At 35.2% G+C, this 15,592-nt stretch overlaps 1 protein-coding gene and 1 long non-coding RNA gene across 16 annotated transcripts; both read right to left on the bottom strand.

Annotated features, from left to right (window-relative positions):
- Positions 1-870: 870 nt before the first annotated feature.
- Positions 871-8,990, bottom strand: LOC131255016 (E3 ubiquitin ligase BIG BROTHER-related-like). Its single transcript, XM_058255715.1, has 2 exons — positions 8,934-8,990; positions 871-1,508 (listed from the first exon to the last, which is right to left on the bottom strand). The coding sequence occupies exons 1-2, from the start codon at positions 8,988-8,990 to the stop codon at positions 1,170-1,172; spliced, it is 396 nt and encodes a 131-aa protein (XP_058111698.1). The 3' UTR covers positions 871-1,169.
- A 1,761-nt stretch (positions 8,991-10,751) lies between these two features.
- Positions 10,752-13,722, bottom strand: LOC131255497 (uncharacterized). 15 transcript variants are annotated; one of them, XR_009176093.1, is made up of 5 exons: positions 13,615-13,722; positions 12,555-12,869; positions 11,498-11,587; positions 11,163-11,464; positions 10,974-11,015 (listed from the first exon to the last, which is right to left on the bottom strand). It is a non-coding gene; the product is annotated as an uncharacterized LOC131255497 (long non-coding RNA). The 15 variants fall into 15 exon arrangements; XR_009176098.1 differs by lacking the exon at positions 10,974-11,015 and having other exon boundaries at positions 11,086-11,346; positions 11,384-11,483; positions 11,543-11,587; positions 13,615-13,718; XR_009176096.1 differs by lacking the exon at positions 10,974-11,015 and having other exon boundaries at positions 11,086-11,346; positions 11,384-11,490; positions 11,543-11,587; positions 13,615-13,718.
- Positions 13,723-15,592: the final 1,870 nt, after the last annotated feature.

Raw genomic sequence — 15,592 nt, forward strand, 5'->3', positions numbered from 1 at the left:
CATGCGAAACGTCATTTTCAAACCAAACTACACTCGCTATTTTCAAATGCACGCCATGCATGGTTAAGAAAATTAAAAAGAAAAAGAAAATTAATGAAAAATAATGATGAACATGTGAATTAAGTGTTTAAGAGTGGAGGTCATTAAACCAACTCCTTTTCTACTCATTTGATTTTGCAATTTGGAGGACCCTAAAACTCTTTTGCATCAGCTTGTCCTAGCCAAAAACCATAGCTGTTATTCAAAATTGGCTTCTATAATGATAGAGGCCGGATGCTTTAGAAGGAATATCACCAAAGGGTGCTTTGAATAATCCAGTGGGCTATGTTGTCTGATGAAATTTGCAGTCATAAGACGTGAAGACTTTGAAAAAGGCTGCCAGAAGTGATAGATGATAGATGGAGTAGGATCTAAAGGTAACTTAAAATTTTCATAAAGAATCTGGTTCCCATGCATCATCTACCTCTCATATACCAATCTCCCATATAAGAATATACTCAGTTAATTAATACGCATGCACCAACATTGATCATGGACTAGTTGCAAATGAAAGGTTAGCAAATATGAGAAGCATCTGAGAAATAGCTACATGTTGAACACATTGAATATGCAAATTTTCGCATGATAAATTTATCATGGTCGATAACTTCAAATCACCCACACAATCAAAAGCTTATCTTAAGACCATAGCAGCTAGTAATTCCTTCAATCTCATGCTGTCAATAAATTTTAGTTTTTTAAAATCGCTGTTTAGAAAAAATTACATGCTCCATTCCATTGTTATTCATTCATCATTTTGATTAAAAAAATTGAGACCCATATTTTGAACTGTAATTGTACATAACAATTGGAAGTTGAAAGAGGCCCAAATATAACAATGATGATACTTTGAATTGAGTGGGCCCCCAAATAAATAGACCAGTCTCCACAAATTGCACAGATTGGATTATCCTACAGATCCAACTGGCGAGCTTTTCCCATGCTGTAATCCATTTAGAAGTCATCAGATATGATAGATAAGACAACCCAATTGGTGATATCATCTACAGAGGCCCGACCACAGTAGAACCTATCCCACAAACGGTTCAGGTGCTAATGGTGTCCAATGTAAGTGTAGTGCAGCAGTCATGGAAATTCATGCCATGCAATCCAACCAAATTTTGTCTAATTTAAAATACCATAGTTCGAGTGAACTCACAATCATTGATGCCGGCAAGGGCCATCAAGCGAAAAACAACTTCTCGCTCCTCTGCATCCTGAAGGGCCCTCGCATATGCCTCATCACTATCAAACGCTGACGGGTCAATCTCCGCACCCAATTCATCCTCACTCGGGGCCCGTCTATGCACATTGAATGCATCTTCACCATCATCAATGCTCCCAGCATCATTCCCATCATCATTCGGATCATCACCAGCTTCATCTTCATAAACATAACCACCACTATCAGAACTTCCATAACCGCTTCCATCACCGCCATTCATTTTAAGCATCATATACGCCCTTTCCTGGCCCATAAGCAACAAAACCCAATCAACAAAAAAGACAGAGAATGAAAGGAGTTGATTCAAGAAAACCCAAACCCTAAACAGAATAACGGCGAACTTGTTCTTAAAGTGTACGGGCGAGGGCCAGATCGGCATCAACTTGGCTGAGGCTGGTGAAGGGCGCGCGGGAAGGCTGTCAAGATAAGGGGATGGATTCGGGTTCCGGTTCGGACTCGGAGTTAGGGTTAGGGTTTTCTTCGTTGGGTTTGTTGCCATGATTAGATTCTTTGGCGTTCTCCATGTAGATAAGAAAAGAGAGAAGAGAACCCTAAAGCTTGGATCAAAGAAAGAGATGGAAGGAGATGTGGGTTAGGGAACGGAGAGAGAGAGCAAGAGCCAGAGCGAGAGAGAGGGAGGGAGACATTGGGATTTGGGGGTTTTTTTGGGCGCGGCTCTATTTTTAAGCGCACGCCCAAATTTAGGCCGTGATCAGTCCGGGCTCTGTGGGCCCTACCGTGATGCGTGTCAAACATCTACCATATCAGTCAGATGCACCATCCCATGGTGGGCCCAGGGATTAAAAATCAAATCAATCTATTACTTGTGTGAGCCACACCACATACAAAAGTTGAGAGGGGTTACCCTCCATTAAAACATTCATAACTATTTTTTGGGCCCACTGAGATGTGATTCACAAATCCAGCCCATCCATTATGTGTGTGTCACTTGGATGAGGGGTCATATCAAGTTTTAAATGCATCCAAATTTTAGGTGGGGCCTACCAAGTGCTTTTATATGTTTTAGGCATGTCTTCACATGATTTTAGATGGTATGGCCCACCGGAGTTCCATATACGGCTGATTTTTGGGATATCCTATAATTTAAAAGGGACCCATCAAATGCACGGTGTTGATGTTTGACACATGTCATGGTGGGGCCCACACAGCTTGACCTCATGGGGACGGCTTGGATTAAACACAAAGGTCAAGCTGTGTGGGCCCCACCATAACATGTGTCAAACATCAACACCGTGCATTTGATGGACCCCCTTTAAATTATGGGATATCCCAAAAATCAGCCATATACGGAACTTAGGTGAGCCATACCATTTAAAATCATGTGAAGAAATGCCTAAAACATATAAAAGCACTTGGTGGGGCCCACCTGAAATTTTTATGCATTTGAAACTTGGTCTGACTCCTCATCCAAGTGGGACACACATAATGGATGGGCTAGATTTGTGAACCACATCTCGGTGGGCCCAACAAATGATTATGAATATTTTAATGGAGGGTAACTCCTCTTTTTGGGATAAGCCATGAAATGATCAGTAAAAATGGATGAACGGATAGGATGAAACACATACATCGACCACCAGCCATGGGGCCCACAGAGCATCATCCAACATGTTCATAATATCAAAAAAATATGAATGAAGGGAAAACACAAACATCAGCCTAAATGTGGGTCACGCCACATAATATAATGGAGGGGTTTCCTTAGAATATTCATAATCATATATTGGGTTTGCCTAAATGTGATTCACATATCCAACCCACTCATTACGTGTGTCCCACTTGGATGAGGGGTCAAACCAATTTTCAACTGCATCCATGTCTGTATTAACTTATAAACAGGTTGGATCTCAAATAAACATTGCGGCGGGCGCTAAGAAGGTTTCAATAGTGGGTGTCACTATCCCACTCTTCTCTATGGTGGGTCCACTTGAACTTTGGATTTGCCCCATCAGTCAGATGCACCATTCCATGGTGGGCCACGACCTTAAAAATAATCATTTATTGGGCCCACCTAGATGTGGTTCATAGATCTAGCCTATTCATTATGTGTGTCCCACTTGGATGAAACACATACATCATGGTGGGACCCATAGAGCACCGACCAACATCCACCAAGTTTTGTGGGCCCCACTATGATGTATTTGTTATATCCACACCGTCCATCCATTTTGAGATATTATTTTACGTCATGAGCCAAAGAATGAGGCAGATATAAATCTGTAGTGGACCCCACCACAGAAATCTTAGGTGCACCACACCACATGAAATCAATAGTAATTGGATATCCATCATTAAAATCCTCCTAAGGCTTACTGTACTGTTTATTTGACATCCAATATGTTAATTAGGTCATACAGGGCCAGATGAAGGGAAAAAACAAAAATCAACTTCATCCAAAACTTTTATGGCCCCAAAATGGTATGACATCCAATATTGTACTGTTTATATTTTTTTAGATGTCTTCACATAGTAAAGGTTATTCATAATATCAAAAATATATAAATGAATAGAAAACACAAACATCAGCTTGATTCAAAACTTCTATGGCCCTCAAGAAATTTTAAATGGTAGAGGTTCAATCACACTATTTCCTGTGGTGTGGTCCACTTGAGCTTTGGATATGCTTCCCTTTTGTTCTTTAGACCTCAAATTATCTGTTAACATGGATGAATGGAGTGGATAAAATAAATAAAAAATGGTGAATCCCACAGAGTTTACTCTAGTAAAGGTAACGAGTAACTCACTTAAATGTAGTGGAGAAAAGTTTCCTCAAAACATTCATAATCATATATTGGGCCTGCTTAAATGTGATTCACATATCCAACCCACTCATTATGTGTGTCCCACTTGGATGAGGGGTCAGACCAAGTTTCAACCGCATCCAAAAATCATGTGGGCCCCACCAAATGCTTTTATATTTTTTAGGATGTCTTCACATAGTTTTAAATGGTATGGCCCACTTGAGTTTCGTTTACCGATGATTTTTGAGATATCTCATAACCTAAAGGGGACACATCAAATCCACGGTGTTGATGTTCGACATACATCATGATGGGGCCCACAAAACTTACTAACATCAATTCTTAAGTTCTCACGAAGTCAGTAAGTTGGGTCACAATTCTAACCAGAATATTTGGCCCATTTTACATGTCTAGTTCATTCACTCTATTTTACTGATCAATACTCTCAATTTGACTAGTTACTCGCCCCAATCATGCTACATATGAGAAAGATATTGGGCATGCAAGATTGATCAACAATTTCAGTGAAATTTGATTTAAACATCTGAAGTTATTTACTCTTCAATTTGAGCTGATTATATTGTCCAAAAACGATTAAAGGTTCAATTAGTGGATGTGCCTAATAATTTAGTAATTTTGTTTTTCACAAATAAATTTAACATTTTTTTTTCAAAATGTATATTTTTTTTACTCTTTCAACTAAATATCATTTTCATTATAAATAAATTTAACATTTTTTTTACAAAATTTAGTTTTCTTTTTTAAAATATATATTTTTTTACAATTTGTCAATTTTTTCACAAAATTTTTTAATTTTTTTAATTTTCTTTTTCAAAATATCATTTTTTTAATCTCACTTTTGTTATCTAACATTTCAATTTTTCTTGTCAAAATACAAAATTTAGTTTTCTTTTTAAAAATATATTTTTTTTTTTACAATTTGTCAATTTTTTCACAAATTTATTTAATTTTAAATTTTTTTTTCAAAATATCATTTTTTAAATCTCACTTTTGTTATATAACTTTTTAACTTTTCTTATCAAAATACAAAATCTAGTTTTCCTTTTTAAAAAAATATATATTTTTTTACAATTTGTCAACTTTTTCACAATTTTGTTTAATTTTTTAATTTTTCCTTTTCAAAATATCATTTTTTAAATCTCACTTTTGTTATATAACTTTTTAATTTTTCTTGTAAAAATACAAAATCTAGTTTTCTTTTTTAAAAAATATATATTTTTTTACAATTTATCAATTTTTTCACAATTTTGTTTAATTTTTTAATTTTCTTTTTCAAAATACCATTTTTTTATCATTTTTTTTTTCAAAATTATCAACATTATTCAAAGTTCTTAATTTTTTTTTCAAAATCTAGATTTTTATAAAATTACAGTTTTTTTTCAAAATTTAAAATTTCCTTAAACATTCTTAATTATTTTTCTAAGCTTCTCAACTAATTTTTTTTTTCAAAATTCATAATTTTTTTGAGCTTCTTAAAATTTGACCTGAGCATTAGAGACGGTCTTTGACAGGGCTATAAGACGGTTTAGGACCGTCTCTGATAGAGACGGTCTTTGACAGTCTCCAATAGAGACGGTTTAGGACCGTCTCTAATAGAGACGGTTTAGGACAGTCTCTAATAGAGACGGTCTTTGCCAGGACTATAAGACGGCTAAGAACCGTCTCTAATAGAGACGGTCTTTGACAGTCTCAGATTACAAGTAAAAGACGGCCAATGACCGTCTCTAATAGAGACGGCCAATGACCGTCTCAGATGGCCGCATATAAGACGGTCAAGGACCGTCTCTAATGCGGACGGCCAATGACCGTCTCAAATGACCCATATAAGACGGTCAACGACCGTCTTAAATGATTTGTGGACGTTCAAATTTTTAAGAGAATATTAAGGACGGTCAGGGGCCATCTAAAATTTTAGAGACGGTTTACGGCCGTCTCTAAAGTGTCTCTAAACCAAGCAATTTTAGAGACGGTCCAGAACCGTCTCTAAATCTGTCATTTTTTTCCATTTTTCACGTAGTGTAGATGGACATCCATATCCAGTTTACATGTTTCTGTTTTCACTGATGAAGCTCAGCTTGTATTACACCAAAATACTGCATTTTGTAATACATAGGATTGGATTAGTAATGCATTTGATCTAAAGATTCTTTAGCATTTACATCTGATGGCCACCATATTTAGTTTGAGTGTCTGAAATGAAGATGTTGAGATTGATGAGTTGCATGAAGAAGAATGTATAAATTCCACTAGTGAATTTTGATTAAGAAAAACAATTTGATGTATAAATTCTTATTATTTTTTTCCTTTCCTTCAAAAAAAAAAAAAAAGAGATCTAAATGAACTCATTTTGGATATACTAGTCAATCTCTACTTTTGAACTTTTGATTTGTGGACAAACTGTAAGGTATTTTTCATTTAAAAGATGCATTGATGATTCTTATATTATTCAATTTTCTCAAGATGATTGTTTTATACAAGACTGTACTAGGACAATACAAGGGATGAAGAGATTGGGTGTGACCATATTTAGTTTGAGTGTCTGAAATGAAGATGTTGAGATTGATGAGTTGCATGAAGAAGAATGTATAAATTCCACTAGTGAATTTTGATTAAGAAAAACAATTTGATGTATAAATTCTTAATATTTTTTTCCTTTCCTTCGAAAAAAAAAAAAAGAGATCTAAATGAACTCATTTTGGATATACTAGTCAATCTCTACTTTTGAACTTTTGATTTGTGGACAAACTGTAAGGTATTTTTCATTTAAAAGATGCATTGATGATTCTTATATTATTCAATTTTCTCAAGATGATTGTTTTATACAAGACTGTACTAGGACAATACAAGGGATGAAGAGATTGGGTGTGCACATGGTGTATTTGATGAAATTCCTAAGAGGAATTTGATCATGTGGAGTGCAATGATTTGTGGGACTCAATCATTTCAATTGCTAAGTCTATATGGTAATTTGTCATGCCCAAAGATTCAAAGCATGTGGCCCATCCTATGTTAACGTTAGATCTCAAATGTGTTTGCAAGTGGTTGGCAAAGGGATTGAAGTGTGTATGGGCTTAGAAAATTTATTCTTTTCAGTACTGTGTTTAATTAATTCATTCTTGCAGTCTTATTAAGTTGTGGGAGCATCCATACATGTGCTGGCAACAGAGCAGAGCTCAATCAATGCTTGCATGAATGAAAAGAATGAGGTGTCTATGATATGAAAGAAGTGGAGATCAAGTTAGCATATGGTAATTCAAAATGTTCAATTGTTCCTTCTCCACCGCATAGTGTAAGTTGACTACCTATACAAAGGATATTGAACTATCTTCCATTAGGATCATGTAAACCGATTATGTTAGTCTTGTTCTAAGTTAGCCCCATTAGGATCATGTTGGTTGCTCAAATACTCTACTATTCTTGCTCACATAAACCAATGTGAGTTTAACCTTTTTTGTGGAAAGCATATTCAACACACCACCATGCCCTCAGGCACACGCATCCACACAAACACACAAGCATGCACGCATAGTATCTTTTTTCTTTATATTTTTATTTGAAGGAAAAGAAAACCAAAATCGATGCATTGAGCAACATGTAAAATGCCTCCATAATATCAAGTTAGTGTATTGTATTGTTCAATGGGTTGATATGATGCTCAAGAGCAATATTTTGCGTCCTAGTGTGGCTATAATTTTTTAAATGGATTCTTGGTGGCAGTTTGAGTGTTACATCACCTAAAAGGCATTCTCAGTGTATTGTATTTGTGAATGTGAATGAAAATAAACAACATAATATATATATATATATATATATATATATATATATATATATATATATATATATATATATATATATATATATATATATATATGTGTGTTATCAATGGAGGATACCTTGATTAGGGGGAGATGAAATTCTTGTAGCTTATGGCATGGTGCCCCAATATTGGTTGTATGTTACTAGTATGTAGTAGATAATACTAGGTTCAATATTTTTTGTATGTGGCTAAATTTTTTTTCTCATCTACTCTACGCAGATTCTGTCCCACTTCTTATAACTAAATTCCTTTGTATAACCTACACTTATAAACTAAACCTATAACCTACACTTATAACCTAAACCTAAACCTTAACCTAAACCTAAAACCTAAACCTAAACCTATAACCTATAACCTAAACCTAAACCTAAAACCTAAATGTATTCTCAAATCCCTAAACCTAAACCTACACCTAATCCTAATCTCAACTCCCTAACCTAAACCTAAACCTAAACTTGAAAACCCAAACATAAACCCATTCCCGATCCCGATCCCGATTTCCTAAACCTAAACCTAAACCTATAACCTAATCCTAATCTCAACTCCCTAGCCTATAAAAATGAATTAATGTGGGCCAACTACGATTTACTCAGACTGAAGATTCAGTGACTAGGATTTTCCAAATTTGGGATTTTTGTCTGTGCGTGCGTGTGGCACATGTACAAACTCGGCATAACAGGGATCTTCCTTGTTCTTTACAAACAGGGAACTTGCCCTCTTATAATGGATCATTTTCTTTTAAAAGACACTTACTGAGAATGATCTCTCAATAACTTTATTAACATTACATCTACTTCCCAGAATTGATATCCTTAATCATTAAGTACATGGGTTAGGTGAGGAATAAATACTAAATCAAGTCAATGAAAGAATGCTAAATCAATCCAATGGACTGAGGAATAAATGATATGTGGTCTCTTCTAAAACACAACCTAAACCACCCACCATCAACACATTAGGTGTAGGTTTAGGTGCTTACTCCTCTCATAAATTTTGTATGTATGTACTTATGCCATAGATTGTATGTGCACACATATGGATGGATGGATGGATGGATAGATGCACTTACTTGGAGCTCAGAAGCGTAGGAGACATAATCAAAAGGCAAGAACTTGTCATCAATCATTGTAGATGGAGCATTGTCTAAGAACCACAATGATCAGATGATTTGATAATTTGATTTCTGAAATCATTGAATTAGGACCACAACCCATTTCTTTTTAACTATTCCTATGATGGTTACTAATATAAAAGTCGCCATATTTTTTGGCTATGTTTCATACACTGTGGCACACAACTTTGAGCATCTATAATGGTGTCTATGTACATGGATGAGCTACACAATTTAGCACTTCATAGCAACAAACATTGGATTTAAACCACGATCATAAGTATCGTGTAGCAATGTTACATCTTTGCATAGAATAAAACAGTTTTGAACAAGGTTTGAAGTATTGGCTGCCTTATCGATGGTGAACGATATGATACCCAATACATTGATTTTAATCCTTGGTTTTCAATGACAGGTGGGGTCCATGGTCCAATAATCCAAACCCATGCCTGTATGTCCCAACAGCAGATGGACCATGCCTAAGAATCTCCTCGATAGGACAATCTTAACCTATCAATTTCTAGCTTTTATATAAAAGGTTACGTTGTCTTATCTCACTCATGTACTATTTCATGTTATAAAATTTCCAGGTAAATGGTACGAGGTTTATAGTAATCTTGGAGTGCAAAAAATTTCCAAGTATGTGTAATTCGGTCTGAGTTATTTCTCTAATCACGATAGCCTTGGGAGGGTTGATACGAGAGATGAGTTTGCAAAAGGCTGATTAAAACTATACTGGGTTATCTTGCTGGTCCTAAAATGATTTTGTCCGGCAAGATTACCCGGTATAGTTTTAATCAGGCCTTTTGCAATCAGCCCATCCCTTGTATCAACCCTCCCAAGGCTATCCTAGTTAGAGAAATAACTCAGACTGAATTGCACATACTTGGAAATTTTCTGCACTCCAAGATTACTGTAAACCTCGTACAATTTACTTGGAAATTTTCATCAGCTATAGGTCATTTGGTATAAAGAGATTGTCCTTCTCTACTAACTAAACATAAAACACGAACTCAATGGCAATTTTTCAGCCTATGAATCTTGTGTATATGCAGAAAAACAACAGAAGTGGGTAATGCTTTTAATCATTCAATGTCCAACTACTATCCATTGTAGGGACTGCCTGATGAATAGTTTGGAAGATTGGTTTTCATCCATAAAAAATTAGATGCCTACGTTGTTTTTAAATGTATTAGCTCGAAATTGATGGACCAAACCCGGATGTGCATCAGAGCTATCCAGATGTTGAGCAGGGGTCCCTGTAAGGTGGGAACCACTGTTATGACCATGATGAAGCTGTCCATTTCTTATGGACAGCATTGGAGGGGCCTGACCATTTGGACAGGCCATGTTTATGTATTTACCTGAAATTAATGGAGAAGACCCGGATGTGCGTCGGAGCTATCCGGATGAGAGGGGGTCCCTGGAAGGTGGGAACCGCTGTTATGACCATGATGAAGCTGTCCATTTCCTATGGACAGCATTGGAGGGGCCTGACCATTTGCGCTGGTGGCCTTATTTATATTTGTATTTATAGGGACCACACCCTTAACCTAAACCACACCCTAAACCTATAACTATAACCTATAACCTGAACCTATAACCTAAACTTTAACCTACAACCTATAACCTATAACCTAAACTCAATTCCCTAAACCTTAACCTATAACCTAACCTAAACATATACTTATAACCCAAACCTATTCTCAAATCCCTAACCTAAACCTAAACCTAATCCAAAACCTATAACCTTAACCTAAACCTATAACCTATAACCTATAACCTAAACTTATAACCTTAACCTAAACCTAAAACCAAAACTTAAACCTATAACCTAAACCTATAAACTAAAACCTAAACCTAAACCTATAACCTATAACCTAAACCAAAACCTATAACCTTAACCTAAACCAAAACCTATAACCTGAACCTTAACCTATAACCTATAACCTATAACTTATAACCTAAACTTATAACCTTAACCTAAACCTAAAACCAAAACCTAAACCTATAAGCTAAAACCTAGACCTAAACCTAAACCTAAAACCTAAAACCTAAATGTATTCTCAAATCCTTAAACCTAAACCTACACCTAATCCCAATCTCAACTCCCTAACCAAAACCTAAACTTAAACATAAAAACCCAAGCCTAAACCTGATCCCGAACCCGAACCTAATTTCCTAAACCTAAACCCTAACCTATTCTCAAATCCCTAAACCTAAACCTACACCAAATCCTTATCTCAACTCCCTAACCTAAACCAAAACCTAAACTTGAAAACCCAAACCAAAACCCGATCCCGAACCCGAACCCGATTTCCTGAACTTAAACCTTAACCTATTCTCAATTCCCAAAGCTATAACCTATAACCTAAACCTAAACCTAACCTAAACCTATAACCTGTAACCTAAACCTATAACCTTAACCTAAACCCAAAACCTAAACCTTAACCTAAACCAAAACCTATAACCTTAACCTAAACCAAAACCTATAACCTAAACCTTAACCTATAACCTATAACCTATAACCTAAACTTATAACCTTAACCTAAACCTAAAACCAAAACCTAAACCTATAACCTAAACCTATAAACTAAAACCTAAACCTAAACCTAAACCTAAACCTATAACCTAAACCAAAACCTATAACCTTAACCTAAACCAAAACCTATAACCTAAACCTTAATTTATAACCTATAACCTATAACCTATAACCTATAACCTAAACTTATAACCTTAACCTAAACTTAAAACCAAAACCTAAACCTAAAAGCTAAAACCTAAACCTAAACCTAAAACCTAAATGTATTCTCAAATCCCTAAACCTAAACCTACACCTAATCCCAATCTCAACTCCCTAACCTAAACCTAAACCTAAACTTAAAAACCCAAGCCTAAACCCAATCCCGAACCCGATTTCCTAAACCTAAACCTTAACCTATTCTCAAATCCCTAAAGCTAAACCTACACCAAATCCTAATCTCAACTCCCTAACCTAAACCTAAACCTAAACATGAAAACCCGAGCCTAAACCCGATCTCTAACCCAAACTCCATTTCCTAATCCTAAACCATAACCTATTCTCAATTCCCTAAAGCTAAACCTACACCAAATCCAAATCTCAACTCCCTAACCTAAACCTGAACCTAAACTTGAAAACCCAAGCCTAAACCTGATCCCGAACCAAATTTCCTAAATCTAAACCTCAACCTATTCTCAATTCCCAAAGCTATAACCTATAACCTATAACCTAAACTTAAACCTAACCTAAACCTATAAACTTAACCTATAAACCTAAACCTATAACCTCAACATAAACCCAAAACCTAAACCAAAACCTATAACCTTAACCTAAACCTAAACCTTAACCTATAACCTATAACCTAAACTTATAACCTTAACCTAAACCTAAAACCAAAACCTAAACGTATAACCTAAACCTAAACCTTAACCTATTCTCAAATCCTTAAACCTAAACCTACACCTAATCCCAATCTCAACTCCCTAACCTAAACCTAAACGTAAACTTGAAAACACAAGCCTAAACCCGATCCCGAACTCGAACCCGATTTCCTAAACCTAAACCTAAACCTTAACCTATTCTCAAATCCCTAAACCTAAACCTACACCAAATCCTAATCTCAACTCCCTAACCTAAACTTAAACCTAAACATGAAAACCCAAGCCTAAACTCGATCTCGAACCCGAACCCGATTTCCTAAACCTAAACCTTAACCTATTCTCAAATCCCTAAACCTAAACCTACACCAAATCTTAATCTCAACTCCCTAACCTAAACCTAAACCTAAACTTGAAAACCCAAGCCTAAACCCGATCCCGAACCCGAACCCGGTTTCCTAAACCTAAACCTTAACATATTCTCAATTCCCAAAGCTATAACCTATAACCTATAACCTATAACCTATAACCTAAACCTAAACCTAACCTAAACCTGTAACCTTAACCTATAACCTAAACCTATAACCTTAACCAAAACCCAAAACCTAAACCTAAAGCAAAACCTATAACCTTAACCTAAACCAAAACCTATAACCTAAACCTTAACCTATAACCTAAACTTATAACCTTAACCTAAACCTAAAACCAAAACCTAAACCTATAAACTAAAACCTAAACATAAACCTAAACCTAAACTTATAACCTGAACTAAAACCTATAACCTTAATCTAAACCAAAACGTATAACCTAAACCTTAACCTATAACCTATAACCTATAACCTAAACTTATAATTTTAACCTAAACCTAAAACCAAAACCTAAACCTATAACCTAAACCTATATGCTAAAACCTAAACATAAACCTAAACCTAAAACCTAAATGTATTCTTAAATCCATAAACCTAAATCTACACCCAATCCCAATCTCAACTCCCTAACCTAAACCTAAACCTAAACTTGAAAACCCAATCCTAAACCCAATCCCAAACCCGAACGCGATTTCCTAAACCTAAACCTTAACCTATTCTCAAATCTCTAAACCTACACCAAATCCTAATATCAACTCCCTAACCTAAACCTAAACCTAAACTTGAAAACCCAAACCTAAACCCGATCCCGAACCCGAACCCGATTTCCTAAACCTAAACCTTAACCTATTCTCAATTTCCAAAGTTATAACCTATAACCTATAACCTAAACCTATACCTAACCTAAACCTATAACCTTAACCTATAACCTTAACCTATAACGTAAACCTATAACCTTAACCTAAACCCAAAACTTAAACCTTAACTTAAACCGAAACCTATAACCTTAACCTAAACCGACACCTATAACCTTAACCTAAACCGAAACCTATAACCTAAACCTTAACCTATAACCTATAACCTAAACTTATAACCTTAACCTAAACCTAAAACCAAAACCTCAACCTATAACCTAAACCTATAAGGTAAAACCTAAACATAAACCTAAACCTAAAACCTAAATATATTCTCAAATCCCTAAACCTAAACCTACACCCAATCCCAATCTCAACTCCCTAACCTAAACCTAAACTAGAAAACCCAAGCCTAAACCCAAACCCTATTTCCTAAACCTAAACCTTAACCTAAACCGAAACCGATAATCTTAACCTAAACCAAAACCTATAACCTAAACCTTAACCTATAACCTATAACCTATAACCTAAACTTATAACTTTAACCTAAACCTAAAACCAAAACCTAAACCTATAACCTAAACCTATAAACTAAAACCTAAACCAAAACCTAAACCTATAACCTAAACCAAAACCTATAACCTTAACCTAAACCAAAACCTATAACCTAAACCTTAACCTATAACTTATAACCTATAACCTAAACTTATAACTTTAACCTAAACCTAAAACCAAAACCTAAACCTATAACCTAAACCTATAAACTAAAACTAAACCAAAACCTAAACCTATAACCTTAACCTAAACCAAAACCTATAACCTAAACCTTAACCTATAACCTATAACCTAAACTTATAACCTATAACCTAAACCTTAACCTAAACCTAAAACCTAAACCTAAACCTATAAGTGTAGGTTATAGTTTAGGTTTAGGTTAAGGTTGTTTTTCTTTTCATTTGTCTGGATCACCTCTCATATGTTCTCTCTCTTTTCATTTGTTTTTTTCCATAGGATTGTTTATGTTTGGATGAATGTAGTTTATGTTTGGATGGATTTACGTAGTTTGGGTTTAGATGGATGTGAATATGATGAAATATATTATATAACAGGTGTATATCAGGAAGAATATGATGAATTATATTCTAACATGTGTATATCAAGAAAATTTAGATGGAACTTTTTTTTAAAAAAGAGACCCTTTAGCGACGAAAATTTTCATCGCTAAAAGTCTCATCCACGTTTTTTACCTACGAACGTTTTCGTAGCTAAAAGTAAACCTTTGGATTTTTCTAAAAGACTATTCATAGCCTTTAACGATGAAAATTTTCGTTGCTAAAAGTCTCATCCACCTTCAGATTTTGTCCAAAACTGTTCACAGCCTTTATCGATGAAAATTTTCATTGCTAAAAGTAAACCTTCGGATTTAGTCCAAAACCGTTCACAGCCTTTAGCGACGAAAAGTTTCATCGCTAAAAGTCTCATCCACTTTTTTTAGCTACGAAAATTTTCATAGCTAAAAGTAAACCTTCGAAATTTTTATTTGCAGCATTTAACGATGAAAATTTTCATCACTAAAAGTCTTAACCACGTTTTTTAGCTACGAAAATTTTCGTAGCTAAAAGTAAACCTTCAAATTTCGTCAAAAACTGTTCACAGCCTTTAGCGACGAAACTTTTCGTTGCTAAAAGTCTCATCCACATTCTTTAGCTACGAAAATTTTCGTAGCTAAAAGTAAACCTTCGGATTTTTTTCTAAAACTATTCACAGCCTTTAGCGACGAAAAGCTTCGTCGCTAGAAGTCTTATCCACATCTTTTAGCTACGAAATTTTTCGTAGCTATAAATAAACCTTTCGATTTTTGTCAAAAACTGTTCACAGCCTTTAACGACGAAAATTTTCATCGCTAAAAATAAACTTTTAGCGACGAAAAGAATTTTCGTCACTAAAAGTGACTTTTAGCGATGATAAAAATTTTCGTCGCTAAAAACCCTCTTTC

The sequence above is a fragment of the Magnolia sinica genome, chromosome 9 (genome assembly GCF_029962835.1).
Source record: "Magnolia sinica isolate HGM2019 chromosome 9, MsV1, whole genome shotgun sequence".
Lineage (NCBI taxonomy): Eukaryota > Viridiplantae > Streptophyta > Magnoliopsida > Magnoliales > Magnoliaceae > Magnolia > Magnolia sinica.

Bases quoted from the DNA above. Each gene is read 5' to 3' on its own strand.
- LOC131255016 (XM_058255715.1), bottom strand. From the start codon at position 8,990: ATGATTGATGACAAGTTCTTGCCTTTTGATTATGTCTCCTACGCTTCT. The intron at 1,509-8,933 runs GTAAGTGCATCT...CTTATGGGCCAG, and splicing joins CCTACGCTTCTGAGCTCCAA to GAAAGGGCGTATATGATGCT.